This window comes from Strix aluco, chromosome 4 (genome assembly GCF_031877795.1).
Source record: "Strix aluco isolate bStrAlu1 chromosome 4, bStrAlu1.hap1, whole genome shotgun sequence".
NCBI lineage: Eukaryota > Metazoa > Chordata > Aves > Strigiformes > Strigidae > Strix > Strix aluco.
The window spans coordinates 84,421,282-84,448,690 of record NC_133934.1 but is presented as its reverse complement, the minus strand read 5'-3'; the positions used below and the strand labels follow the sequence as shown (position 1 = coordinate 84,448,690).

At 43.7% G+C, this 27,409-nt stretch overlaps 1 protein-coding gene and 2 long non-coding RNA genes across 12 annotated transcripts; 2 read left to right on the top strand and 1 right to left on the bottom strand.

Moving 5' to 3' along the window:
* Positions 1-971: 971 nt before the first annotated feature.
* Positions 972-2,185, top strand: LOC141923204 (uncharacterized). Its single transcript, XR_012623229.1, has 2 exons — positions 972-1,738; positions 1,906-2,185. It is a non-coding gene; the product is annotated as an uncharacterized LOC141923204 (long non-coding RNA).
* Positions 2,173-26,279, bottom strand: KLHL8 (kelch like family member 8). 7 transcript variants are annotated; one of them, XR_012623223.1, is made up of 11 exons: positions 23,334-23,760; positions 17,106-17,419; positions 13,309-13,857; positions 10,501-10,687; positions 9,662-9,805; positions 8,349-8,460; positions 6,100-6,268; positions 5,392-5,551; positions 4,194-4,395; positions 3,575-3,778; positions 2,173-2,383 (listed from the first exon to the last, which is right to left on the bottom strand). XR_012623223.1 is itself a non-coding variant. In XM_074823858.1 (11 exons), the coding sequence occupies exons 3-11, from the start codon at positions 17,310-17,312 to the stop codon at positions 3,655-3,657; spliced, it is 1,854 nt and encodes a 617-aa protein (XP_074679959.1). In that variant the 5' UTR covers positions 17,313-17,352; positions 20,044-20,169; positions 23,334-23,760; the 3' UTR covers positions 2,173-3,654. The 7 variants fall into 7 exon arrangements, 6 of the variants coding, with proteins under 6 accessions (XP_074679959.1, XP_074679961.1, XP_074679962.1 ...); XM_074823858.1 differs by adding an exon at positions 20,044-20,169 and having other exon boundaries at positions 2,173-3,778; positions 17,106-17,352; XM_074823860.1 differs by lacking the exon at positions 23,334-23,760 and adding an exon at positions 26,215-26,279 and having other exon boundaries at positions 2,173-3,778.
* LOC141923203 (uncharacterized) lies at positions 3,798-13,547 on the top strand. 4 transcript variants are annotated; one of them, XR_012623226.1, is made up of 6 exons: positions 3,798-3,811; positions 10,137-10,183; positions 10,899-11,026; positions 11,586-11,716; positions 12,643-13,312; positions 13,411-13,547. It is a non-coding gene; the product is annotated as an uncharacterized LOC141923203 (long non-coding RNA). The 4 variants fall into 4 exon arrangements; XR_012623228.1 differs by lacking the exons at positions 3,798-3,811; positions 10,137-10,183 and adding an exon at positions 8,435-8,522; XR_012623225.1 differs by lacking the exons at positions 3,798-3,811; positions 10,137-10,183 and having other exon boundaries at positions 10,722-11,026.
* Positions 26,280-27,409: the final 1,130 nt, after the last annotated feature.

The following is a 27,409-nucleotide window of genomic DNA, read 5'->3' as shown; positions in this document are numbered from 1 at the left end:
CAGACAGAGGATCCCTCCAGCGCCTGGCTGGGATCAGTGTTACCTCCTGCTTCCCTGCAGCAGGTTGGTCGGTGTTGGTTACGCAGAGCCCTCTGCAAAGCTCGATGATTTGCAGGGCTGCACCCCCCTCTGCAGGCGGACATTTCAGTGAAAGCATTTTTTCTCCACCGGTGTTCAAACAGGAGGGAAGTACATAATCTTTCTGATGGGACCGAGAGTGCAGGCATGTATTTTATTTACATTTTAAAACATGCAAGTAGCACGTGCATTGCCTTCTAAAGTTCTGTCCGCATCTGAACAGCAGGATGTCTAATCCAAACAGTTTTGCTGCAAGGATGGCTCTATTAGGAATGAGATGCCTTTGGGGAACAGCAATATTAAAAAGCATTTGAAGCCATGAAAGCATAACCAAATTCTCACAATCCCCTTTGAATGTAAATAATAAGGTATGAATTTAAGATTATTTTGAAAGGACGTATTTTAAAAAAACAGATATAAACAGTTATACATGCAAGGTCCTTGCATCATCATGGTGTTATGGCATGTCCTGAAAAAAATACAGCTGGAAATTACTGTTTTAATATAAAAAATTTACAGGGAAATGTCTTTGTATTGATCTTCCATACATAAAAGTGCTCAGACTAAAATCTCCTGAAGGCAAACATGGCTGTGGGTGGCACAGCAGAGGGTGCGCTGCCCTTGGCAGTGGAATGGTTTGGGAGGAACTGGGAGGCCGTGGCCCTAGCCCAGGGGTGAGGAGCAGCGTTGCGCGCGAGGGCGGCTGCGGGGCAGCAGGAGACGGGGTGGCAGCAGGGCCCAGAGCTGGGGCGGCAGCGGGGTGGCTGCATGTGCGGGGCTGGAGAGCCGCAGCCAAGGGGGCTGGTCAGCAGCGGTCCAGAGTCTGGTCTTCTCCTGGAAGCCCAGGACGTGGTTAAGATCAGCAGGCTGGAAACTTTGAGGTGAGTAGCTGTGAACACACTTGATTCTTCCAAAATAATTTTTTCTTTGTGGTTACAGGATGTACTAATAGTCATAATCGGGGTTTTGATTCTTTTATGGGTGAAATCAAGGCTTTTAGATACAGGAAAAACATCAACAGAAGCAGTAACAATTCCACATTTGGGGTCAGACACGCATCCCGTTTAGATGCAATGCTTTCATGACCCTGAACGTTTAAAGACTTTGCTGTTGCAAATCCCGAGTTTAGTTTTAAATGAGAAGAGGCGGTGGGAGTTGGGGCCTGCTGCCGCTGGAGGGCTGCGTTACTTCTCCCTCACCATCATCTTGTTGCTAACGCTGGAAGAAAAACAAGTTTGCTGGCCTTAAATCACAACAGCTTTATAGGCAGGTCAGGCATTATGTTGTTGCCACAGCAATCCTATACTTTTAGGGTTTGATACTTCGACATCATTGTCACGTTTCCAGCAATAATATTTCTAAAAACAGTTCTGCACAAAATATTTGTAGTTCTGGTGCCATCCAAGATCAATAACGTGGACACCACTATACCGGCAGCGGGGTTGTTCCTGGTGTTTTGTGCAGTTTTCCTGCCAGCCTATAACAAGGTGCCTCCAGAAGCCTGAGCACAGATGTTTTTGGGGGAAGGGGCATGAATTGAAACACAGCAGTGGTGTCTGTGGTGCAGCGGTGTTTGGCCCCCGCGCCACACTGAATCCCGGCGCGTTTGCTGAAGCTATTTCCCTGCAGAACGCACGCGTCTCCCCTCAGTGCCTGGAAGGTGAGCGCCAAATCTGTGTCAGCTACGGGCTGCACCCATGGGTGCCAGTGCTTTCCCAGCAAGAGGAGAAATGGATCAGCTGGCAAGCAATGCTGCCAGGCCGCTTGGTGCCACGGTCAGTGTTACTTTGTGGAAAACTTGCCTTTTTTTTTTTTTTTTTTCTTAAGTTTCCTTGTTAGCCAGGACATCCATAGAAGAACCTGTTTGGTTCCAGAGAGGGAACCTGCACTCTTCCTTCCACCCCTCCTAGCCAGATCAAGGCTGACCACATCCTCACGCGGGGGCAAGGGCGGCAGCTCGTGGCTGTAACGCAGGATTTTCCCTGCTGATAAAGGCTTCCTGGTGAGAATCGTGCTCTGCAGAAGCCAAAAAATACTGAATGCTGTAACGTTTCCCCACCACAGCACGCGCCAGTCACACTATAAACAAGGTGCTTTGAAGTACAAATGTTTTATTGCAACGTTGCATTATTTACAGTACCTTTCGCTTTGTCCCTGGGTGCTACCAGAGCCATTTGAAACAGAAAAGCTGCATGATGGTAACTCAACAGCAAAACACAACAGGGCCTGACGCTCTACTGTCCTGCCTCTTGCCTGCTACTGAACGCAGAGAAGTTTGCTGCTCTCCCTGGTCACTTGGAACAACCTGGTAACAAAGGATTTTTGGTCACAAAGGATTGTCAGTTGTTGGTCTGTTGAGGGGGGTGCAGGAACAGGAACCTTCAGTCTCCCCAGCTAGGCTTTACCTGGAATTCAGGGTTTCTGACTGCGTAACAAGGAGCCTTTGTACACAGCACTGTGCAGTTCCTGTTTCAATTTTTGATGTAAGTACTGGTTTATTTCCACGTCTTTTTGTTGCTGATTCTCTTTGGTTTATGTAAGCCTGAAGTCATCTACCTCTTTTGAGGCTAGATCTTCCTGGCTTAACTATCTTAAAAGAGCCAGTACCTCTAGAATTACCACAGAGTTGCTGCTGGATACTGAAACTGCATCTGTCATCTCACAGAGTTGCATTTAAAGGTCTTTACAGGATACTGCAACTTTTATGATGTGTTTTCATTGTGTATTGAAATGGTGATTTCACCGCTGAAGCCTACGTTTTCACACACTATCATCTCAAAGTAAGATAAATTGCACAGGTTACTTCAGGAATGACCTCTTAACAGAAACTTGCCTTGGGTGGGGAATAGTTACTACAGATACTACTGAAGACTTGAGAGTTCCAGTACTCCAGTGGCTAAACTCAGATCAGGAATCATTTTCAGCTTTCTAACAAGTGTATTAGTTTGAGAAAATCTGTTGAAAGACAGGTTTCAGACTGAGTACCTGCAATTTCCACTGCTGCCAGCAGTCCCCTGGGAGGTGGGCAGTGAACTTCTCTGCTCCAGGTATCTTAGGGTGCAACAGGGATGTCGTTACCTTCTAAACTTGAGATGCTTTGTGTTACAAAGCTCTCCTACAATTAGGAAATGTTTAAGACTACATTCCTGAAAATAAGTTATATTAAATGGCACTCGAGTCCTCCAGAAAACATGTAGCAGGGCTGTGGGGTAAGGCTCAGCAGTACTAGCTGCTACTCCCTCTCCTTACCCCATGCCTGGTTTACAGCTCAGTAATGAGTCCCTGCAACAGCTGCCTCACGATTCTGAAATTACAACTTTCTCAAAAATGGGATGATTGCAGCTCTTGGCAGGTTTTCACCTGCGAGTGACACTTTTATTCCATGTTTTCAGAGGCTTTTCTGTATCACTATTGACAGAAAGCCACCAAAAGCTTTACAGTTGCAGAAGGTAACATTTTCACAAAGAAAATGTATTGGTTTTATTTCTTAACCTACCATACAAAACGCAGCGTTTAAAAGCTCTGCGCTGTCTCCCTACTATCAATTCCTCTGGAATTTGGAGGAGGCAGCAGAGCTCACATGCAGTCAACAACGTTGCTGGATCCTTGGCCCACATCCCGGATCTGGCTGCTGAGACAGGAGCACACAGCCACACCTGCCCCAGCTCGGCAGTGTGACACAGAGCCCACCAGTTCCCACCTAGAGACGATGGCAGAGGGGGAGAAAAGAAAAGTAAGTTCCTGTCCTTCCTGAGCAACTTGAAATGATCTCTTTTCTGTGTCTGAAATTCTGTTATACAGTCTAGCTATTTACTCTGCACAAAAACACACCCCACTAGTTTATTATTATTATTTCCCTGGTAAATTTAGTGCAAAATCAGATTGAAACAACCAGAAGCATGTAGATTCTTACTGAACAAAGAGAAGAGGACAAGGAATGGACAGAGGGAGGTGCTCAAATATTTACAAGAATAACCTAGTGGCATTAGCAGCACTCTTGCATCGTTAGCCATGGATATTACTCAATTATTACCAGGAGACAACCTGTTGCATGTTATTTCTATCGTGTTGTGTTTTCACTGTCTTATTAAGCCAAACAACAAATTTTAAATTACCTATTTACTATGGGATCAAACGCTTCCACTGTATTCAGGTACGTGTTGCCATTATGACCTCCAACTGCAAAAATTTTCCCCATCAGTGTCGCTATGCCAACGCCACCCCTCGGAGTTGTAAGCTCTGCCACGTACTCCCATTTGTTACTACGTGGGTCAAACCGCTCCACCGAGCTCAGTGGAGAGTTGTCATCAAAGCCACCTGCAAAAAATCATCACATTATCAGTTTTTAGCCACTTCTAGTGCTGGCAGTATCCAGGACTGACGTTATCAGGCTATTCTCAGCATTCAGTGGGCCAGCGTCCAGCTCTGTTTCTTGACATGAATTTTACAAGCTCCTAAAAATGTATCTGACAGCTCTCCCTCCTGCCACTGTATAGGCATCACCAAGAGTGACAGTTTTCTTCTAGTCAAGTTGCAAGGAGAGGTATTTCTATTATTTTCACCTTGAATTCATCTTACACATAGTTAAAATGAAACAGCTCCTAATTTGGAATAGAAAAAAAACTAAGACCAGTAAAAGGATGGTCCTGATCTTAGTTTTGACTTAAGCAAAACAAACTCTTGTGGTGTTTTCAAACTACAGCATTGCTGAATACCTGACTAGGAAAAAAATCCTCAAGTAAGACTTCAGTGATGCATCCCCCTTGCTGGGGCAGCTGTCAGAGGAGCATTTTACTCAAAACTTCTTAATCACAGGATAATACACAAGGCAGAGGTTTGCAGCTCTCACTGCAGCGTATCTACCTGGCATCCTCCTCCCTCAGGAAAGCAGGTAAGTGCAAAGTAGAGCAGAACAAGACAGGCCTAGGACAACAGGCTGTGGAATCAGTGGAATAACTGTGTGAAAAAGCTGCTGTTGTCTACACTCCAAATAGAACTAGAGTGCTTTAAAAGTCTGTGAACTTGAGAATCATTTTCCTGAAAGGAAACGCGAGATCAGTGAGTCTCGAGAGGATTTTCTGTATAGACACATTGTCCTGAACAGTACAGCCCTCCTGAAATGTGGGTTAGGAACTGCTTTTTATCTCCTCGCTCACATACCTTTGTTTGGTTGTGCTTGCTTGCTTCTCCTGCCCGAGAACACAAAGTACAGGTCAGGTCTATCTGTTCCCCAGTTTCTCTAGCAACAACGGCCTCTTCCAAATGCCAGCACTTGGCAGAAACAGCACTGCAAAATGCCACAGCCCTACTCACCGACAACGTACAGGCAGCCGTGGAGCTCGCTGACACCATTGCCAGCTCTTCGCTGACCCATCTCTTTCACTTCTATCCACTTATCCAAGTGGGGATCGTATTTCTCCACGCTGGAAAGAGATGCTACACCATCATTGCCACCCACAGCGTAAACGTGGTTCTGAAAAACAGTTGTATTGAGAAAGATTATTTGCAATCTATTTGTATATACTCAGCTTTTCCTAAGTAATGTTAAAATCACAGGAAAACGTGGTATATCCATACAGTCCTGATTATTTTGTTTTCTTGAAGAATTCCAACAGCAGACTTAATTATCTAACAACTTGTAAATTCTGTCTTCCAATTAAAGAAGTGAAAAAGTGACATAGTGTTGCAGATATTTTGCAGAGCGTATGTGGTGATGGGGAATAAAGTGCAGATGCCTTCAGTACCTTTAAACAGAGTAACCAGGAAAACCAGAGTCTCCTGAACGAGACCTGAAGCATTAGTCTGACGTTGTTAGAAGGGTCCTGGTACTTGCCCCCAGTCCCTCAAACACTGTTGGAACAGGGAGCGCAGTTCAGTTGGAGATTCGCGTTACCCGAAATGGTCTCACCTTTTGCCCAGTTCCATAGGGGTTTGGTGACTGGAGGTGCTCAGACCCACCAGCTGCATTTTGCTTAAAATCTTGTGTTCTGCCCCCTGACTTGGGAGGGAACAGTCACTTACCACAAGGGCTACGGAGCCAACTCCTCCCCTGGGAGTGATCATTGGGGCGACCGCGCTCCATCGGTCAGAATCAATGTCGTATCTTTCCACATCACTGAAGCAAGTGTTGTCATCTAAACCTCCTATTGCGTAAATGGGGCCACCAAGGGAGGCGAGAGCGATTCCTCTCCTAAGAAAACCACAGGATCAACACCTCAGTGCAAAAGGGAACAGGAAAGATCCATCAAGTGCAATGTTACCTGACTGGCACCCATTTCAAACTATGGGGAAAAAAGTAATGACCATTTTAAAAGTGAAGTTGATAATAAATAACGACCAGGAACTGTGGCTGGCCCTCTGCACACCTGTGTCAGTCTTGCAGCTTTAGCCTGAAAGTCTTTGGTATGTTTGCAGCCTCCCATTAGAGGGGCTCTAGAGTTTGACCTTAACTTCACCTCAGCTCTCCCAGGCACCTCTGTGTTATTGTGTTATCCACAAACTGGACTGTTGCAGCCAGAATATTTTTAGACTGCAGAGAGACAAAGCTCCTGTTTAAAAAAAAAAAAAAAAAAAAAATAAAGCAGGGGGTCATGGAAGCTGTTTTAACTGAATATCACCTAAGGCCCAAGTCCTCTACTTACATGGTTGGATATATGAAATTATTTGATTTCACTACCTCAGTACTGAATTTTACACCTTCTATCTTGTTTTATTGAGTCTGATGGAGAACCAAAACCTGCTGGCTTTAACTGTGTTGGTGTAGCTGCTGCTACAATTTGGGAATTATTTTTTAAGGGGTGGTATTAATACATATTAAAAGGCAAACCTGTGCTGGATAGTAGATGACTGAACTCTAGCAAGATTTAATTGCAATTTCTTCCATTCTGTTATTTTCTATTAAGTCTGTGGTAAAATAGTGGTCAGATTTTTTTTTTTTTCCTACTGAATCTACCAATAAGAGAGTACGATCAGTACTACAAAAGGAAAAGTGTGTTCTGGAATGTAAGCATTAAGTTTTCCCTTGAACTACCAAGAGAAGTGATTTACCATTTCACTGAGAACATTCTCATCTCATTACACAGAGGGCAGGTTCGAAGATACTTAGGCAGGAGCAAGGGAGGCATAATCTTTTGTGGCAATATCCTGGGCTTATCTTAAATTGCCTCAGCAGATAACTGTCAATGGTGGCAGTTTTTTCTCATCTAAGTAACGCGACATCACCTCCGCGAATGGGAGGAGTGGAGCATAGCCAAGGCACAGCAGCCCTTTCATTTACCAAGGCACTGTATAAGAAATGCCACAGAAATCTAGGGCTGATGTTTGCAGAGAATAAGCCCTGGCAGGAGTGGCAGGAGGGAGGAAGAGGAGCAAGAAGCTACTTCCAGGAGCTTGGGTCTTCTACTTTGATTAGGTCACACTACAAATAGCTTTAGGACTTTGCCACGTTCAGTATTTTACTCCTACTTGTACATGATGCTTCTCAAAACAACAAATTAAAAAACAGAATGTAGAATTAAGGAGGATGATTTAATGACAGCAGAAACAAAAAATTACAGATCTCGCAGTCTAGTAGCTCCTTAAAAGAATCTTAAATGTCAAAAGGCAAGAAACATTCTCAGTCTGACTTTCAGTGTTTTAGTGCTTCTGGGCTTTTGTGGCAAAAACATAGGCAGCTATTGGTTTCCTGGGCCTGAAGTATTTCACTGTGCCTGTTCTGCTGGCAGTTATCTTGCTTATTCTTAAAAAGAGCAAAAACCGCACAGAACCAGTTAATCAGTTTCAAGTTCTTTATTGGGCATAGCAGAAAGGCCCTGGCTGTCACAATGTAAGTACGGCTGGAGTTAGAAGAGCTCTCTGCTCCAGAAGCCAGCCCCCCCCCAAAAAAAAGAAAAGAAGAAAAGGATAATAGAGCGACAAAAGAAAGCCAAAGTGTAAACATAACCCATGGCACCAGCCAGGACCTCTCCCTGGAGAGAGGGAGGATGCAGTCTGGCACTGTGAAATACTTGTAGTGTGTTACGCACAACTTCGTGTTTGTGCAAATATGTGATGTATGCAAGTACGTGATACAGATTTGTGTTTGCTTTACAGCTAGCAAATAAAGGTGTTTGATAGCATAAAGCCCCAAAATAGGGGGAAAAAAAAATTTCCTAAAGATACCATAGTTTGGAACCCCAAATAAAGGCAGGACAGACATGATGTATTTCAGCATCAGCAAGAAATGATATATCACAGACTAAGACTTAAATTTTGGATCACAGGACACATACCTCTTCGTGTTCATTGATGCCTTCATCATCCATTTGTTTGTGAGGGGATCAAATACTTCCATGCTTCCTAAGTGTTCATTTCCATCATGTCCACCTACTGCATAGACTCTACCTGAAACACACACACCTCTTTCGATACAGAGACTGCTTGGCAACATTTCAGTTTTCATTTAGGTAAGTGGAGACAAAAAGCTCAAATAAAGGTTAAAGTTTTCAAATGTTTTCAGTATCAGGATTTTACAAAGTACAGACGTTACATTTTTATATGTAGTACTCAACGAGAGATCTGTTCTAACATGGGCTTTTATACAAAGCTTGAGATATATAGACAAAAAAAATCTTCCCATAATTTGAGTACTGAAGGTCAGATCAGTTTGGGACATTTATATCAGTCGCTCCGGATCTTCTATGAGGGGAAAAAAAATCATCTCTGTTCTGCTGCAGCAACACAGGGGCTACCCATGTAGAAGGGGAAGTTGTATTGTGGGTGCTAAGCTGCTCTGGACTGCATGGACCTGGTTTCAGAAGATGGAGACCCAAAAATAAAGGTTGGTCTCTCCTGGAAGAGTTATGGCCTTAGTGACTTGCCTGTACGGATTTAAGTATGAAGGGAGCTAGTAAGAGTACTAACAAGTTCTGGGTGACTCTGCTGTGGAAGGCCACTTTTTTACAAATTGATTTAAAAAAAAAAAATTACATCACCTATTAACAGTTCAAAGAAGCATAGGATGGTTTGGGTTGGAAGGGACCTGAAAGATCATCTAGTTCCAACCCCCCCTGCAATAAGCAGGGACATCTTCAGCTAGACCAGGTTGCTCAGAGCCCCGTCCAACCTGGCCTTGAACCCTTCCAGGGATGGGGCATCTACCACCTCTCTGGGCTACCTGTGCCAGTGTTTCCCCACCCTCACTGTAAAAAAATTTCTTCCTTATATCTAGTCTGAATCTATCCTCTCTTAATTTAAAACCATTAAGCCTTGTCCTATTGCTACAGGCCCTACTAAAGGTTTGTCCCCATCTTTCTTATAAGTCCCCTTTAAGTCCTGGAAGGCTGCAATAAGGTCTCCCTGGAGCCTTCTCTTCTCCAGGGTGAACAACCCCAACTCTCTCTGTTCACGGTAACATTTTTCCAGTAAGCACACTCTCAGATTCTTTCAGAATCAAAAACCCCATGGGGAAGAAGCTTTTACTAAACTGAAGAATGCCCAACAGTTCAGCCATTGCAAGGCAGATTTATTTAGTAAAAGTACTGATTCTAGCAAAAGGAGCAAACAAGTGGCTTTTGAATAGGGTTGCTTGAACAGGGTTACTGACCTCCCACAGAGATCACACCCACGTGCCTTCTCCTGCTGTTCATTTCAGGGCCAAAGAACCAGTTGTTCTTACTGATAGAGTAACATTCAATGCTGCGAAATGGGTCACCCGATCCACCTCTGCCACCGACACAGAACAGAACACCTGAAGAAGAAAAACAGGTTTCCAGAAAACTAGCAAGAAGACAGGGGCCAGAGTTGTATAGCAGAGTGAACTGAAAATTACGTAGGTCAGGAGGTTGTATTTTGTTTCAAGGGGCACAGTCATTGCCCTGCGTAATTGGATGCTGGATTTTGGCCTTTGCTTGGCATGCTGCTATAGCAATTCACTATCTGTGCTCTTGCAAAACCAGTGCATATTCTAAATATACTTTTTGTGATTTTGCTCAGGGAGATAAACAGATTGTTTGTTAAATATAAAGCAATGTAAAGATTGGTATTTGCAGTCTAATATTCATCACTCACTTTTGGTGTAGGTTTGCCAAAGAGTTTAAAAGTTAGCTCAACCTTCTTGCACCAAAAGGTAAGTGTCCGCTGGTTTTGGTATAGCTTTGAGCATACTGCCTGGTCATAACATACTTAACAGTTCTAGCTTTAATACAGATGCAGCCCATCAGGATAAATAAATAATGCCTTAAAGAAAGAAAATGGCTGCTAAAGTTCTGCTAGGAAAATGCAGCACATCACATTCCCTAATTACCCGAGAGGTACACAATGGCTTTCACAATTTTGCGTGACGTCATTAACAACTACTTATACCGAGCTATGGAACCCTGCACAGATGTGCCGCCTTTTCTCCACACCACTCCCTACGGGATAATCAGACACACATTTAATTACCAGCAGTCTGCTTCCTTGGTGTTGTGCGAATGGAGTACTCAAAGTCTGGCACTGCCCTGCTGCTCAGGTGAAGGTGGTAGTTTCTTGCTTCATCCAGCAAATCCCTACATTTTAGATTCTGCTTGACAATCTCTTCCTTTGCCACAACACCCATAAGGAAACAAATGGGCAAGAGAGGCAGACGTACCTGACAGAAATGAACAGAGTTGGAGTAACTGGCTGGGTCTCACCGTTTGCAGTGACGCACGCGTAACAGATGGCAGTGTCTGAGCCAGCTGCCAGCCACACGCTCTTCACTAAAAAGAGCGGCTTTCATAATTTTTTTTTCCAGAATAACAGTGATATGAACAGTTCTTTTTAGTGACAAACGTTTGCTACAATCATTTGCATTTAAGCAGCAGTGGAGAACTGTCCCTTGGCCCAGGCTGAGCAGAGGAAGGAGAAGTGGCACTGCCTGTACTGCAACTGCACCTGCCCAGCACGACGCAGGCAGCATCGGTGACTTCACCAGGACAGACCGTGTCAGGTTAGTCTGCTGAGGGTATGAATTTTCAGCTCATTGCTATGCCAGTGTAAGAGGGCTTTTGCTAGAATGGTTCATTTTCTTTGGGTGGCAAGTCAAAAAGGAAACACTGTCAGCATGAACTAAGTGTCTATGCAGGACGTATTGCAAGCGCAGTAACACCTTTCTCTACTGTGGACTTGACAAGACTACAGGATTTACGAAAAAAAAAAAAAAAAAAAGGAAAAAGTTGAGAGCTAATTGTTTCCTTCCCCAAGTCCTTCCTGCGATTCCCCAGAAGAGAGCTGGTGACCAGGCTGAGGAGCAGAAGGCTCTTTCTGGGTGAGGCTCGAGGTGGTCACTGCCCAGAGCAATCCCCAGTAGCAGGACAGATCCAAAATAAGGTCAGCCTCTCCAAGACTGCCTTGAAATATCCTCCTCCCCACAGTCATTCATTTCAGCAAACCTTTCTTTTGTCCTTGTAAGAGAAACAGTGAGGAATATGAAGTACAATCAGCTGCAAAGGTGGGACAGGTGTTAGCAGGGGGGGAACTGAAGTTAAACCACCATCTGACATCCTAAGGTTTGGAGTCAACACTGTAAAGCAGCTCCCAGTCAGCTCAGCAGCAATGGTGAGGAAGTCCAGTATCTCCGGTGCTTCTCAGAGCAGCAGGACGGTGCTGTTCTATGGCTGACAAGTGTCCGTGTCTTCAAGTAAGCACGTGTCTCTACTGCTTCTTCCTTACCCACTTGCTTTCAGTCCCACTTCTTCCTTTACTTTGGCCCGGCTTATTTTAGTCTGGTTAAAAGCACCACCACAGCCCTCCTAATATTCACGAGGCTTGCGATGTGGTAAGAACTCAAGGCTGACCAATTCAGAACCTCGCTGTAACAGCGAACCCGTAAGGCTGATTAGGATGTGGATAATAATTGTCCAGAAGCCCAGTCATGTTTTCTGCTAGCAGTAATGGCTCCATATACTCTGGCAAATAACCCATATTTACAGGAAGGGGTTTACTTCTTCATTGCTTTGTTCTAGACTCTGGTTTCCATGAACAGAATAAAGCTGTTAATCTCATCTGCTAGCATAACTGAGCAATAAAAATCAATCTTTTTTTAAAAAAAAAATCTCAAATTATAGTGCCTGTGAATTTAATTGTGGTGTACTAAAGAAGCGGGGGGTTTTTTGTACCAAAAACCTCATGCTAGTCTAGATGAAACTGAAGGTTTTTGGAAGACAGTTAATAAACAGTTGTGATCTTCTACCAGAAATGTGAAAAATGATGCATGAAGACAATGACAGCAGCACGTTAGTGGACCTCTCGTTACTCACATGATGCCAATATTAGCAATTCTGTCAAATGCAAAATATTCCAGGTCAGTGACAACTGAAACAGCACAGTTGATCCTACCTGCTAAGAAACACAGGATGTTTTGCAGAGCATGGCATGTACCCCCCCTCCTCCCAGCACAGGTTCTCCAGACCTGTCTCAAATACTGGATTTTAAACTCCCATAAGCAGCACATACGGAGCTTGGATAACTGAAGTACCTAAAGCTTTGACGGGAGGAGGGCTGACGGGTGTTTAAATAGCTTCAGCTGAGTGACCTTTTGATACCTGTACATGTTTCTTTCAGAAGCAGTGGACTCGTATCAAGCCTAGACACTCAAAACGCAAACTCCTTTCGGATCCTACAGGTAACCAGCAGTGCCAGCCTAGTGAGCATTAAAGGGTCTAGCGTGCATTTCCTAGCCTGCTTGTAGGTCTAATACATTTTTGTTCATTGTTAATGTCCTTTGTTAATTAGATATACGGAACATTCTAGAAGTAGCACAACTTGATGTGACACGTCTCTGTTACAGTTTTACTTTCCCAGCCATGTCAAAAACCTCTTCAACAGCTTTGCTCTCCTTTCTTAGGTACAACTATTTACTAGGAAGGGAAGTGAGCATTTCAGGCTGTAGTAGTATCAAACCAAGTGAAGTGATGGCTTTCTGCTCTCCACTGTGTGCAAATCGAAGAAGTTTCTGCTCTAACACAGATGCAGCTTTCTGTTGGCTTCCCACCCCCCAGCCATGAGCATAAAGTGAGTACTCTTCTCTCTACAGATACTGGAGAATATGACTTTTTCCTAATATATTTCAGAGATCTAACCTGCTTCCACTGTCAACTCACAACTGTGAACGCCAAGATGAGGCACCAACTGCTAAGAACGTTTTTCATCTTGAGATCTGCCTACGCACAAAGTTGATTATACAACTAAACCAGTGACGACACAGGCACCCGGCCCCTCGGTCCGCCCTACCTGCGCAAGTATTTCATCCAGCCACGTAGCATGGTGCTGTGGATTGGCTAGCAGCCACTTGATAGCAGCGTTGTAAACTTGCTTTTCATTTTCAATGTTCAGGTCGCTGGAGGACAGGAGTTTATGGAGGTGCTGTGGTGACATGCTCACAAAGTCTTCACACTCCACCACTTCTGTAAAATGTTCGCAAGCGTACTGATCAGCCATGTCCATCAAGTCAGTGCGGTTGTGACTCTCAGCAAACGCCCTGACTGCCAGGCAGTTGGAGGGATGGAAGTGCAGCTTCATGTATTCACAGCACGCCTTGGCTACCAGTTCCACCTGAAGAATGCAAGCAGCATACAAGAGAGGCTGGACGTTATCCACCGTCAGAGTAAGCCGGGAGGAGTACACAAACTTCACTAGGTCTTCTATTGCATCGCCATCAAAGTCCCTGATCTCGATCAACGTCTGCTTGGCTTCAGCCATTTCTGAAAGAAACATGGCTCTGAAGTAAGGTATGACACAAGCTAGCACCAGTTTGTGGCAGGAGATAAGCTTTGAACCAACCTGAAAAAACAAACGAACAAAAAAACCCCCAATCTTTTACTGGAATGTAAGTTTCAGAAAGGATGGACAGTTTAAGCTGAAATAAGAATTCTGAACTCAATATGCATTGAGCTACTGTATTTTGTTCAAACAAATTAACTCCATTTCCCCTGTGCTTCTGACATTAGATCAACATATTCTAAGCAGATCTGAGTTGTAACTTGTACGCCAGCATAGGGCGAGGCCATAACACAAGGAAGCACTGATCCACTGAACTTGCATTTCTTTAAGAGCCGTGTTCTATTTTTAAACTGAAACATCCTTAGGAACCTTCTTAGATGCATCATGGAGACAGGAGGAGACTGCTAGGCACTTGTCTGGTTTATGTGTATTCAGATACTTGGGGGGGGACATTGTAAAGTGACATTTTTAGGCTACTGAATTTAAACCTCTGGACTTTTACTACTATTGAGGAATTGATAATGCTGTTTTAGAAGCAAATTTATGTAAAACCACAGTAATACCAGCTGTTACAGGGATTATTAAAAGTTACCAATCACTTCAAGGCTTTTAGAAGCTGTTTAGCCGCAAGAGATAGCGTGTGCCCCATTAAGACAAGGTATTGTTCAAAATTCTGATCAGAAAGCACAAAATAAGCTTTTCACTTACAAAATTCTAGAATTCCATGACATTGAAAGCGAATGTAAATACTGAAGGTAAATGAACAATCCACTACTTAATTATGTTACAGGAATGCTTTCTTACAGCCTTTGTCACTCTGCAGGCTGCACTAACATAATGGGATGGCCGCGTTAAGCAACCAGTTTCCCCGACAGACTCGAATTACACGTGTTTTCAGATGAAGGTGTTACAGTGAGCTGTCTTGCAATTAAAAAAAAAAAAAAAAAAAAAGGATGTTAAATTATATAAATTATAAAGGATACTTTGGAATTTTTTAGCTCTGATTCGATACACAGTTGTTCTACCCTTTTTAAAAGTGTGCATTATGGACACCAGTGTAACCTGCCTGGTGAGCAGTAACTTGAGTACAGAAAGCAAACATACATGAAGGAGTATGCAGATTAAACGAAAGGAGAGATGGATGGTTCCGTGTGAGTTAATGAGATCACTCCAGAAGGAGCAGTTCATAGACTTACCAAATGAACAAAAACCAAACCAGCAGGAGAAAAGCAGATGGTATGCACCAGCCACTCTCCACCTCCTAACAGGGAGCTGTTCATATGACACCAGCAGTACAGGAGGTGAAATTCCAGATGTTAACTCCCTGGAGCAGAGGAAGTCTCCCTGTGTGCTCCCACGGATTATCACTGTTACGATGTTGGCACTCCAACTAATGCAAAAACATGCTTCCAGCTGGTCTGCTGTATCAGGGAAAGCTCCGAGGCCATTCTCACCTCCAGAGCTTTTTATTCTGCCCATCATCCCATGCTCTCTAATTAGACCTTTCTTTTGAATTAAGTGGCTTCACTCTTTTACCCAGATCTGCTTCATTTTAAAGATCTAGCATGTTCTCGGTATTTCAAAATCAGAGTTCCCCTCCAGTTATGAACTATCATATTTTAAGAGCCAGAAGTTAAATCAATACTTGCTCTGACAACAGCAGTGCTGGAATTGCTCACTATCAGAGGTCACACACAAAAGCAGAAAGTTCAGTAGAGATGTAATTATTCTTAAAACGAGAAAGGCCCGAGCACTACAGAAAGAAAAATCAAGCCCTCCAGAAAACCCTAGTTCAAGATATAGTTACCAGTTCCTTGAAAATCAGTGATTTAGGAAGCCTTACGGTAAGGTGTAAGTAGGTTGCTCTAGCCTCCATAGATGACATTCTCTACCTGAGGGCTGGAAGCCCAGTTGTGCAGTCTAATATTCTTAGATTACCAAAGCAGCTCCACACAAATAATACAAATGAACATTAATACAAAGCCTAACTTAGGGCAAGTTAAACAAGTTAAAGACAAGTTTCCCTACCAGGAGTATACGTTTAACTATGGTTATAAAACAAGACTTTCTGCCTTTTTGGCAAAGGTGAGTGGAAAGGGAGAAAGGCGAGGATAAGGTCAAGGGAAGAGGAGGGTTGTTAAGAGTTCTGACACAAACCTTCTTCCCCAAAACACCTTTTAAAATGACAGCTGTAAAAAGACCCGATGATGAGCTCTCAGGCAAGTTCTGTTTCATAGCTCTCATGTTGTCTGGAGCAGCTTCAGTACTGTCAGCCAGTGTCCTGTGAGCATTACCTCAGCTGTTACGAGCCACTGGACCTATTTGCTGCTGCATCTAGTGCCTGCTCACAGGCAACTTCCTACCTGTTGTGAAGCAGAACAGAGAAATGTTCTTGCTTGTTCTACTTCTGCTGTGTGCTGGGGTGGAAGGGAGAGAAACCCTCTTCCTCTTGGAGATTTCCATTGTCTCCCAGGCGTTTTAGAAACATGAGATGCCTACCAGAGGGGCACCAAGGACACACGTCTGTCAAGGATTTTCCTAAGAGTAAAACTGGCAGGCAAATAATTTCTCTTAAAGGCATTAATCATTTGTTCTTGGTATAGGAGCTATGATTCATCTCTTTTTCTTAAATAACTCTCTCGCACTACTACATTGCCTAGCTAAGCAACGCCTAATACTTGTAGGTGCTGGAAACCAGTTACAGATACTAGATATAAATTTATTGTGATCAGGATATAAGTAATATGCAGCTGAGTAACAAAGAATGCATTAAAGCAATGCTATGCAAGTCATAAAACCGGTTTCCTCCTCCTTTACTCTTTGATTAGCTGTAGAACATAATTTTCTGGGTTGTTGGTTTGGGGTTTTTTTTTTCATTATTTGAGAATGTTGGAAGTTAGATTTGTTCCAGAAATCCTGTTTGCTAGGAAAGAGCTAGCAGAGCAACACAGAATACAAAAGTAGAGATTAAAATTGGGGATGAAAGTGTGTGAGAACAAAGAGGCTACAAGGAGCTGAAACTGCGCAGTGATATATTGATCAACTGTGGAAACTTGCTCAGAGACAAGTTGGGTGAGGTCAAAATCATGCGCTTGCTCTCTTGGACCGCCACTATCTTAAGTGTTTACATTTCAGTTGTAAACTTCCTAAATAAGAAAAAAACCCACAAGCATATCTAGAGATGCCTTAGATCCAACAGCTATTCTCTGGCTTCTATTCCCCTGCCCAAATTCACAGCCACCTCCAGCACACTTGTTCACAGCTTAATCTTCAGACTGTTAAATGCAATGGATGTGTGACAGTATCACCTTCAGTGTAACATCACAGAGCTCTCCAGCTTCAAAGAAGTGAAGAAGAGAGCGGTGAAAATCCTTCCACGCCTCATTTGCTTCAAATACAAAGACGTCTTCTTCACCGTCACTGTTGGAACACCTGGTTTGCTGCTGCTGCTGCCGCCTTTTTCCCTTTATGAGATGATGTTTTGCCTGCTCTGGGACCATGGATTCTGAAGCCATTGGCTGTTTCTTCCTTCACTGCGTGAATCTTCAAAAACTCCTGCCAAGAGAAAATCCAGCCCATCAGGAGTCAAGTCCTAAAAAGCAGTGAAGTTCTGTTCACCTTCCTGTTTAAAAAAAACACAAAAAAACAAATGAGACATTAGGTACTGCTAGTACCTAACACTTTGATTACATGTTAGAAGTACTACCTATAATCTTACTTGGAGAAAGGGTGGAAAAAGACCCGCAGCCAAGAATCCTATGCAGGTATGTTTAGGAAAAAACATTGTTTGTGAACTTGTTGCCCACAATTCTCAAAAAAGAAAAGGCAAGGATGTATCTCCCACCATTCCTGCTCTTGCTGCTGTGGATGGCAGAGGAACAGAAAGGACACAGCCCACAAACAGCTGTGCTGCTGTGCTCCCTAAACAGCATCTCTCATCACTGCTGCCACAGACAGACTATTGATCTGACCCCCACAGGTATTTTGTATGTACTTTTTACTCAGTTTTCCTAGGACTCTTCAAAAGCTAAAGCAATCCTTAAGTGTGTTGTGCATTTATGCAAATGTAAGCAAAATAGAAAAACCTCCTACAGAATTAGAGAACAGGAATTTGCACTCAGCAACCGTATGACTAATTTACACAATAGCAACCTTATTAATCCAATAGACTAATACTTAAAGCACGACGAGTGTTATGCAAAGGTTTGCTGCTGCTTGCTAGCTTTTATTTTAGACTGTTTACCCAGCTTAGCTCAAAATATTTAAGGTGTCTAAGATTTACACAGTTTGGGCTAAAGGCATCTTAGCTATGCTGACATCACAGGTTTCCCAGGGCTGAAAGAAAAATCAGGGGTACCACAGACAACGGGGAGAAGGCTTTTTCTGCTTGTCACTCAAATATTTTACTCTTCCTGCTACTGTGAGTTTCAGTTAGGTTAAGCTTGAAGTCCAGCTTTTTATTTGCCAAAAAAGTTAAACAGTAAGGGAAGAGCAAACTCCTTTCCAGTTTGGTATTTAAGTTTCATCTCTGTGTGTCTAAAAGCCATGAAAGCCAACTCAGTGAGATTTAGGCTGTGCATCCACATGCTTTGTGGAAGATTAATGAAGTCCACAAGAAAAAATGAAATACCGTTTGAAAGCATGGAGTTACTGATTCAGCTTACAAGAAATAGTTCTGTTAGATTCTAGCAAGGGAAGCAAATGGATTTGTAAGGGTTTAGACAAAGTCTCTGGAGAGCGTATTTAGTAGCATTTTCTTCTCTGACACTGGCTAGCTTTGGTTTTCATGTTTTCTGGTTAATTTATTATGCATTCACTCTTCATTCTACGCTAAGAGCTGATTGCTGTAGCTCAGTGATTTCTGCTCACAGACTCTGGTGTTGGAGGAAGTGGACTGACTGAAGTAACAAAAAATTCTTCTACAATAAAAATGTAAGTCACATGTCTGGAAGCAGAACTGATTTTCTTCTGGGATGTTTTGAAAGTGCCCATGCAACTCCTCATGCATTGAGGAGAAAGAGCAGGAAGTGACCTGAGGCAATCATCATACTCGTTTCTGCTGTAGGTCACAGGGTTGTTGCCAGCTCCACGTCCTGTGCGGTGACAAGGCTGTTGGCTGCACTGGGCCAGGCAGGTTAAAGCAAGATCAAACATGCCTAGAATATTCACTAATGGTGCTGTAAGCAAGCTAAGTATTCTTCCTTTAAAAGGTATCTAAGAGAAAGATCTTACTTCTTCCAAAACCACAAACTAGCTCAAAGATATTATGGATCATGGGATCTTTGTATAGTTTATAGCAAGGAATACCTTTTTCTGCTGAAAACTTAACTTCTGTTATGCCAGATTTGACAAATTACTATACTAAGATGTTTTTCTAGTTCATTAGGTGGAAAAATCTTGATATTTTGGTTCTTTTCTTTTAACTTCAAATTCATCCTCCACTAGTCATACTCACCACCTCTGCTTTGTTTAATGTCCCCTTTTGAAGAAGTCACTACTCCACTGAGCTATGAAGCTAACACAGAGCTTTGGAGGCAACCTACTGAAGTTACAAAAGGGAACATAGACAAGCAAGAGGAAAAAGAGAGAAGTTGAAATGCTGTACAAGGGTTTTGAAAAGCATCATGTATTATTCATTCAGAGGTGAGATACAGCAACTTTAGCCTACACTTCTAGGGAACTCTTGCTTATTTTGGTCCTTAACTGACATGCTCACTTCACCGCTCCCTAGCTATTCACACCTAACAGTATTTTTACAGCCAATTAGAAAAGCTGCTTTCAGACAGAACTGCCACTGACTACTGAATGATAGTTCGCAGCTCCCAAGTCATAAGGTTTTTCCATCTGGCATATATGCTACATTTATCCTCGTGCTTTAACTGCAACTGCACATATACTTTCCAAAACTCTCCTGTGTCTCACTGTGGAAGAGGCTGATGGCATACATTTTACCTATTCTGGGTATGCCATTGTAAACACCAACACAAAACCCATGAGTCTTATGATAAATCAGTGCTGTAGGGGTGACTTTTTTTTTAATGTTTTTAATAAACTGAGCAATAACACAAAAGCTAAACATAACAGATTTTAAGCAATGCTCTTCATCCATATCCATTCTATCAAATGAAGCTCTTGGGAGATGCTCTGAGTTCTCACCTGTAAGAAAAGAAGTTGAGCACATATTTGGATTTATATATTTAGTACATACACACTTGGTATTGCAGGGGAAGAAACTAGAAATCATACCAGAGGAGATGAAGGCCATTAGTGAGGCACACAGCCGTGTACAAGGGAGCTCCCAGTATGGCAATATCAAATAAGTATACGGGAACATGAGAGCAAGTCAGTTACTGCTCCTCAGGTAAAAAGTTTCTGCAACGTGTTAAAAATTAACATGTTTAATATAACCTTAAGGAAATATTCAGCTAGTGATAGTCTGACACACTTCAGTTTCATTTTGATGCGACTTTGTGACAGATGATAATATCTTATATGAGATTTTCATTCTTCCCCCAAGTCACCAGTTCAGAAGCATTTTGCTTCTGTGATACAACTTGATCATCCAAATCTTTTTAAGATATCTAGCCACAAATCCTCCACTTGTTTTAATTACAGCATCTCACAGTTTGAGTCTTCAAACAAATGATAATCTGCTCTAGAAAGTACCAGCTGTAGCCATGAGACAGCCATAAAGCTAATTTTGAAGGATGGAGGGCCAGGTCACTGTATATATGCAGTTGGCTGTTAACTGTATCTGGCTCGAGAATTATGAATTATATCATCTATTTGAAAAATCGAGGTATTTTCACAATTGGAGGTTTAAGGTAAGTAAAGAGCCACTACCATACTTCTATATAGAGCCAGTCTTATCAAACACAGTGCACTACTAAACACAAAGAGAAGTAATCTTACAGATGTAAAACACAATATTAAGATAATGTATTGAAATGTGTGATAGAATCTATCATGACCCAGACAGAAGGAGAGAATAGATGTTTCCTTTGCAGAAAATACTGGTTTGGGCTGATCTGAATGCTTAGCTACAGGCCTTTACTGCTCTCAGATTTTAAACAGAACAGAAATGAGTCTTAGTAGTGCTTCAATCAAGATATTAAACTCTGGAAATCTGAAGGTCATCCAGAAGTCATGAAGGTCAGTATATTTTAACTCCAAACCTACTCCTCCTTCCAGCTTCAAGTGGAAGGGTAAATAGTTTTGTCATTGCACGGCCTTAAAGGGATAGCATATGAAAAGAGCAAGAAGTTGAAGTTGTATTTTCATATCTTCAATTACACAGAAGTTCACTAGTTTAAGAACCACTAGCTAGAAGGACTAATCAGGCTAATCATTTAGGTCAGCATGCGCGATGCTCTGTTAACTATGTACTAAGAATCCACAAACTGAGAGAGAAGAGCCGTTTACAGATTTGCTCCCCAAATCAACAGTAATGCAACAATAACATCTAAGTGTACTTGAGGTTAGTTTAGTACTGGGTGAATGCTGCAGACTTACACACGGAGTCTTTCCTCTCTGGAGCAAAACACTACCACGGCCATTCAAACCCTCAGTAACGTGTGCTCCCTTTTCATCTTGGCAATTAAGAACATCTAGCAGCCTCTGTACAGTCTAGTATTTTGAGTGTATTAAGAGTGTAAGTGACCGTCACAGAAAGTGACTGACTCTAAGGAAACTAAAGGAAGTGCCTCATTCATAACATCATCTGTTATTCCTTGTAGACAGCTGCTTGACACTTTCCATGGAGAAGTAACTGTCTGTATAAAAAAAACAAACCACACATTGTTTATAGCTCTCCATTGTTTGCTGAGAGCAGGTCAGCAATTTTCTTTGTTCAAGTTAAATATTTAGAAATATTGATGATGTCTGCTGTTCCCAGAGTGCAACTGTTCCAGACCCCTGAGTTGCTGTTTTGGTCCTCAGGCAAGAGACCAAGGACCCCCTCCTAGCTATTCTTCAACTCCTCAAACTTAGAAAAGCAAGCAGGGATGGGACAAGCACAAGCACATTATCTTACATCTGTTGCAATTCAGACAACAGTAACATCCTAAAGCAAAGCGATTTTGATTCAGACATTCTAGCTGAATCTGAAACTGAATTAAGTGTAAAATTCCTCAAGTCACATAGAATACTCATGTTCAGTAGAGGTAAAATACCTCAAATAGTTTTGAAGCAAAAAGAAATGGAAGACATTAGTAGCAGGACATGAATGGACATCACTGTTTTCCCGTGATGAAGTTAAGTCCCAGGAATCCTGGCCGACAAGCCAACCTAGATGTTGGAGTACACAGCCTCCTCTCCCCGTCAGGTACCTTGGGAGACAGTGCCCCAGAAAGAGGGGATCGTCCTCATTTTTTCACTGACAGAAGGGAGGAAGACATTTCAGTGATACAAAACAGAAACAAAACCCAGACTCCCACTATAAGCGCAGCTAGGCAGCATTCAGATGAGAGGTATTATGGTAGCCATAAATCCAATGTTCTTTAGGAGCAGCGGTACTGAAATTGGAAAAAAGAAGACAGAAGCCCAGGAGTAATCAAGATGCAGGTTAGGTTTCACCAACTATCCTGTACATAATTTTGGTTACCCACCCATGAGACGAACAAAAAAATCACATCACGATCTGTGCAGAGAACAGATTGCTCAGAAAACAAAAGGGCCTTTTCATTGAAGGGGACGAGAAATTTGCCTTCTGTAGATGCAAAGTCTGTATGAGCAGAGAGGTTTTGGAAGTGACTCAACTACAAACAGACTGCATGCATATAAACATGTACAAGTTTGTATGTGTGGCTGGGTAAAACTTACTTGTCTAATACAGAGCCTGATGAGTCTCTCTGGGTGCTGCTGACCACAAGATTAGATAAGCATATGCAGTCACAAACTCTTCTCCAGTTTAATCTAGCTAACAGAACAAGTCTAGCTGTTGCCCTGTGTTGTACTAAGAAAAATTTGAAAAAAGGGCAGCTGGCAGAGCTAAGGAAGAGACGGAGAGAAGTTGGAAGGGCAGGAGGCAGCTGCAGTGCAAACTGCAGCCAAGCGGCATCTTTGGCAGGGACCGCACAGGCAGCTGTTCGCTGTTCAGTCTGGTTACAGCTGTATCACCAGGAAGGCACACAGGGGGGAAAAAACTGACAGACAAAATAGTGTAGAAAAACCCCAGTTCTCTTCTCCAGTCACCAACTCCATCAAAGGAGTTATGGAAACCTCATGCAAAACGGCTCAGATGCTCATGCTAATTCGTCAAATCAGACAAGGCTGGAAAACATGGGAAAGTTGAAGTTACACACTGAATTTACAAGCCTAAGCCTACTGTATTTTTCAGCAGAAAGTTAATTTAACAAAAAAAAAAATCAGAAACCACACATCTAACTGGTTTAGCTTTTTTAAAACCACCAGGTTTGCTTTTGTAGAAATTAACAAAAAATTTTCTTGGACAACACTACTATAAAATTTCTAGATCCTTTCAGTATTTCAAGGGTTCTTTGTAGCAAAAACTGACATGTATTATTGTTTTGTGTTACCTGTCACACAAGTAGTTCAGAAAACAGTGAAACGGGTACAGTTGGCACCATCTTTCATCTGCTTCTATAAACCCCATCAGTGCTGTAGACACACGAACAGTGAATGAGGATTGCTCTTTCTGGGAAAAATGCAACAGAAAAAGGACAGAAAAGGTGTTCTGTAGGGCATGAATAGCATAGTCAGATAAACCTCCTTTTGGAAATAGTTCTGCCTAGCAATCCCTTAATCCTGTTTTGAGATAGCTTCTTCACTGCTCCTTTGATCCAATATATGAATATGCTCAACCAAGTTCTGCTGAGGTTTAATCCCAGTTTCCATCGAACTCCAGAAAGGCCAGCTGTCTTCCAGGCTTTATGGGATGACAGGCTGACAATTTAGTTCAATTGTGCATAAGCAAAAACAACCAACCTAATAAATATTCCGTGATTTACTTACGCTTGATTTACTTTTGCTTCAGAACAACAACCAAAACCCATCAGAAGCCCCAGAACAGCAAAGGACTCTGCTTTGCAGATACAGGTGTACTTAAGAAGCGATTTATTTATGCAAGGTAACCTTGGGCATATCCAAAAAGTAGAACACAAAAGAAAAACCACTGCAAATCAGTGCAATTCCTGGGAGCATCAAGTGTTGATAGATAATGTAATAAAAATTTTATCTCGTACTTTACATTTTTAAGAACACAGAACAGGCCCTCACCAAGAAGAGGCACTATTGTCTTCTCTGATGGACCTGATTAAAAATAACAGTAGTTTGTCTTCACAGCAGTGTTTAGTCCACTTCCTAGGAAGTGTTAACAGAGAGCAAAATAATTTCTAAGTCGTTTGCCAGCTGCCCTTCATCCTAGATGTATAAATCAAGGCATGGTACCCACCAGAGCATCCCAGAGCTGCAGCCAAACACCATTTCCCATACACCCATCAGCCCCATCCTCTCAGGGCTCTCTGCCTTAGCTGCCAACCATCACCATATTCTTTTATCTAGAGTCAAGATCCACTGAGGCTGCAGCCTCATGCTACACCCACAAGTCAAACGGCTCAAACTATAAGGCAATAGCATCTTCCTTTTGTCCCAGAGCTGTAAGGCTCCTTCAAAATCTGTTCAAGATCGGGAGGGGGCAGGGGTAATACAAGATAAAAGGCTTCACAATGGAAGAAGCTACAGCTATTCATACAGGAAATTATTACAAAATCTGTTTGGTGAAGCCTGCTGAGGAAGAACTTAAGTCACTGGCTAACACACTACTGTGCTGCCTTGCATCAGATTACTGGCAGCAATTACACAACGGTTGTGTTCTCTCATGACCACACTGATTAAACTGGCTTTTACAAATAGCCAGCTAGAAAACTGGATGCCAGGCTACTGACACCTCACTAACAATTTATAAAACAAACCAGGTCATGAGTACACTGCTAATCACATGCTGCACAGAAACTACAGGTACAATCTTGGCATGTTACAAAGCAGACACACTTCTTAACGTGGCACAAGAGTTTACGCAGAGATTATAGGGGAATCAACCCAAACTAACTTGAAAACCTCAGACCCAATTGCTTAAAGGTGGCTGAACCTTTTTCAGCTTAATTTCATCACAAGCAATCAAAGCCATACATGACACACCTGCTGTGGTTTTAGTCTGTTAACATTTGATGAGCTATTTTACCTGCTGTAGTACTTTTCTGTAGTCACACATGTGTGAACCATTTCTTGATTATATTTCCAGAAGCCTTTGCAACAGGCCAGGTATCTCTGAGTTTTGCAACTTTTACTACTGCAAAATACATAGGAATGACTAGGCAAAGGAGGAGACACAGAACTATGAACTAGGAGGTCTGGTTTGTGAACTACCTCCACACCCTTTATGTGTTAAGACCTTGATTAAATGGTAACTTCCCAGCACCCAGTAAGCAATCGGCTTGAGTGGAGATGGGAAGGTGGAACCTATCAAAGCAGGAAGGAAACTCAAGAAGCAATATGAAGAGCTGGTGGAGTGAGGGCATCTGAAATTCTCCTTTGAGAAGGAGGGAGAGGCTAGGAACTCTTGAGGCTCTCCCCATTCGCAGCAGGTAATTTCTTGCTGGTTTTTAACCCAACAAATAATTGGTTTGGGGTAACTGAAGTGACTCAGTTTGTTATCCATTACAAGATGTCAATACTAAGCTGCCCGGGGCACTGGTTTCTTGGGCTGCAGTCTCCACAGTAGCGAATTACATGCAGCATCTTGAAACGTGTGGACTCCCAGCTCAGTTTATTTGTGTATTTTTGTCTCCGTGCTTGAATCGTGGTAACGAAGAGCTCTGTGAGCACAGGACTCCACGGGTGCCTCCCAAAGCATCAGCCCTCGGATGCTGAGCACAGCTAGCCCAGGGAGGGTGCCACCCTTGCCCGCTCTTCCGCCGGTGATTTGCACCAATTCGAGGTTAATTTACAAGAAACCCACGCTCGGTTTGGGTCTCCGAAGCTGGCGGCAGCAATAACCGTCAGCAGTGAGCGGGAGCCCGGCCCGTTGCCGTTCCCCGCCCCGAGGGGAAGAAGCGCCTCACGGCAGCGGGGTCCGGGCCGCCCTACCCTGCGGCTGGCGGGCGGGGGTGTTCCCGGGGATAAGAACGGAGGCGGAGGGCTGCGGGGAGGAGGAGAAACCATCCCGACCGACCGCGCCAAAGCAAGCGGGGCCGCTTCCCGTCACACCTGCGGGGGGGGGGGGCGGGTGCGAGTTACAACACGGCAGGGGCAACCCACCATGGCGGCGGGCCCCGACCGAGGGGCGGCAGCAGGAGCGCGGCCGCGGTGGAAGGGCCCGGGAGTGGGGTGCAGCCCTCCTGCTGCTGGGGGAGGGGGGGGGAGACCCACCCGGTTCCCTCCCGCTCCCGCCCCGCTCACCTGCGCTGCCGGGGTCCGGCGGAGGGCGGGCGGAGGGGCGAGCGCCCGCGCGGGGCAGGGCGGTGGGCCGGGGCGCATGCGCAGTGTGCGCGGGGGGGTGCGTGAGGCGCGGGGGGGGTGGGACGTCACGGAGGCGCAGCGCTGCTGCTCGTCAGGCCGCTGCCCCCGGGGTCTGCCGGTGCGGCTCGGGCGGGAATGGGGCGGCTTCCAGCGGTTGTGTAGAGCCGCCGGGGCTGCGAGGGCAGGCCTCGGGGCGGTGGGGCTGGCGTGGGTCGCTGAGCCCGCGCTTTGGGTCATCCCCTCGGGCTGAGGAGAACCGCGGAGGTCGGCCAGAGCCGGCGGCTGATCCCTCAGGGCCAGCTCCGCTCGTTTATCAAGCGGCCTGTAAGAATACTTACGCTTCTTGCTATAGCTGATCTCTAACTATTCTCTTTCCATTAGAGAGCGGTGTCTGTGAAAAATATATTTTTCCAAGCCAATTTAAAAAAAGCCCGCAACAAAATTTGCACCTGAGTGCTGCTGGAGCACATCCTCAGCGTCCATCCCAGGATTTTAGCTCGTAACCATCTTTCCCTTTTCCCTATTACCTCATAACCATCTTTCCCTTTTCCCTATTGCCTCATAACCATCTTTCCCTTTTCTGGTTCAACGTCACGTACCAAAGCTTATCTCCTTTCCTCTTAGCACATAAAAAAAGCTGCGCTTCAATGGGAAGCAGAGGCAGGTGGAACGGTTCCCGAGAAATACCATTACCCTGTCCCAAAAAAATCTGAAGGAGCACAATCTCCTAGGTAATACAGACCAGAGCGATCGCGATTCAGATTGTGGAGGAACTGCTCTTTCGTGAGCTCAGAGAAGGATCTTGGAGAGAGGAAAAGGCTGCCCCAGCTCCTTCCTCCCCACCTGAGCACCAGCTTTGGCCTGTACGGTATGTATATATATACATCTCACACAGTGCTGCCATACACCCCCTTCCGTGCAGGAATACATTTTTCCATTACACGCTTTCCCCCAGATATGTTTCAGCCTTGTTGTTTGTAGTGCCTCTCTCTGCCTGTGGAGCAATAAGGGTAAGTCTTGGTCCTATTTTGCTTAATGCTTGACTTGAGAGCTTGAAAAGAGTTGGCTAGGAATGTTTTACAGGCTGGTGGAATCAAAGGAACACCTTATTAAAGAAATACACGCCTGGGAAGTA

Bases quoted from the DNA above. Each gene is read 5' to 3' on its own strand.
- KLHL8 (XM_074823860.1), bottom strand. From the start codon at position 17,312: ATGGCTTCAGAATCCATGGTCCCAGAGCAGGCAAAACATCATCTCATA. The intron at 10,688-13,308 runs GTAGGGCGGACC...CATTTCTGTCAG, and splicing joins TGGATGAAATACTTGCGCAG to GTACGTCTGCCTCTCTTGCC. The intron at 4,396-5,391 runs GTGAGTAGGGCT...GATTTTTTGCAG, and splicing joins CGGCTGCCTGTACGTTGTCG to GTGGCTTTGATGACAACTCT.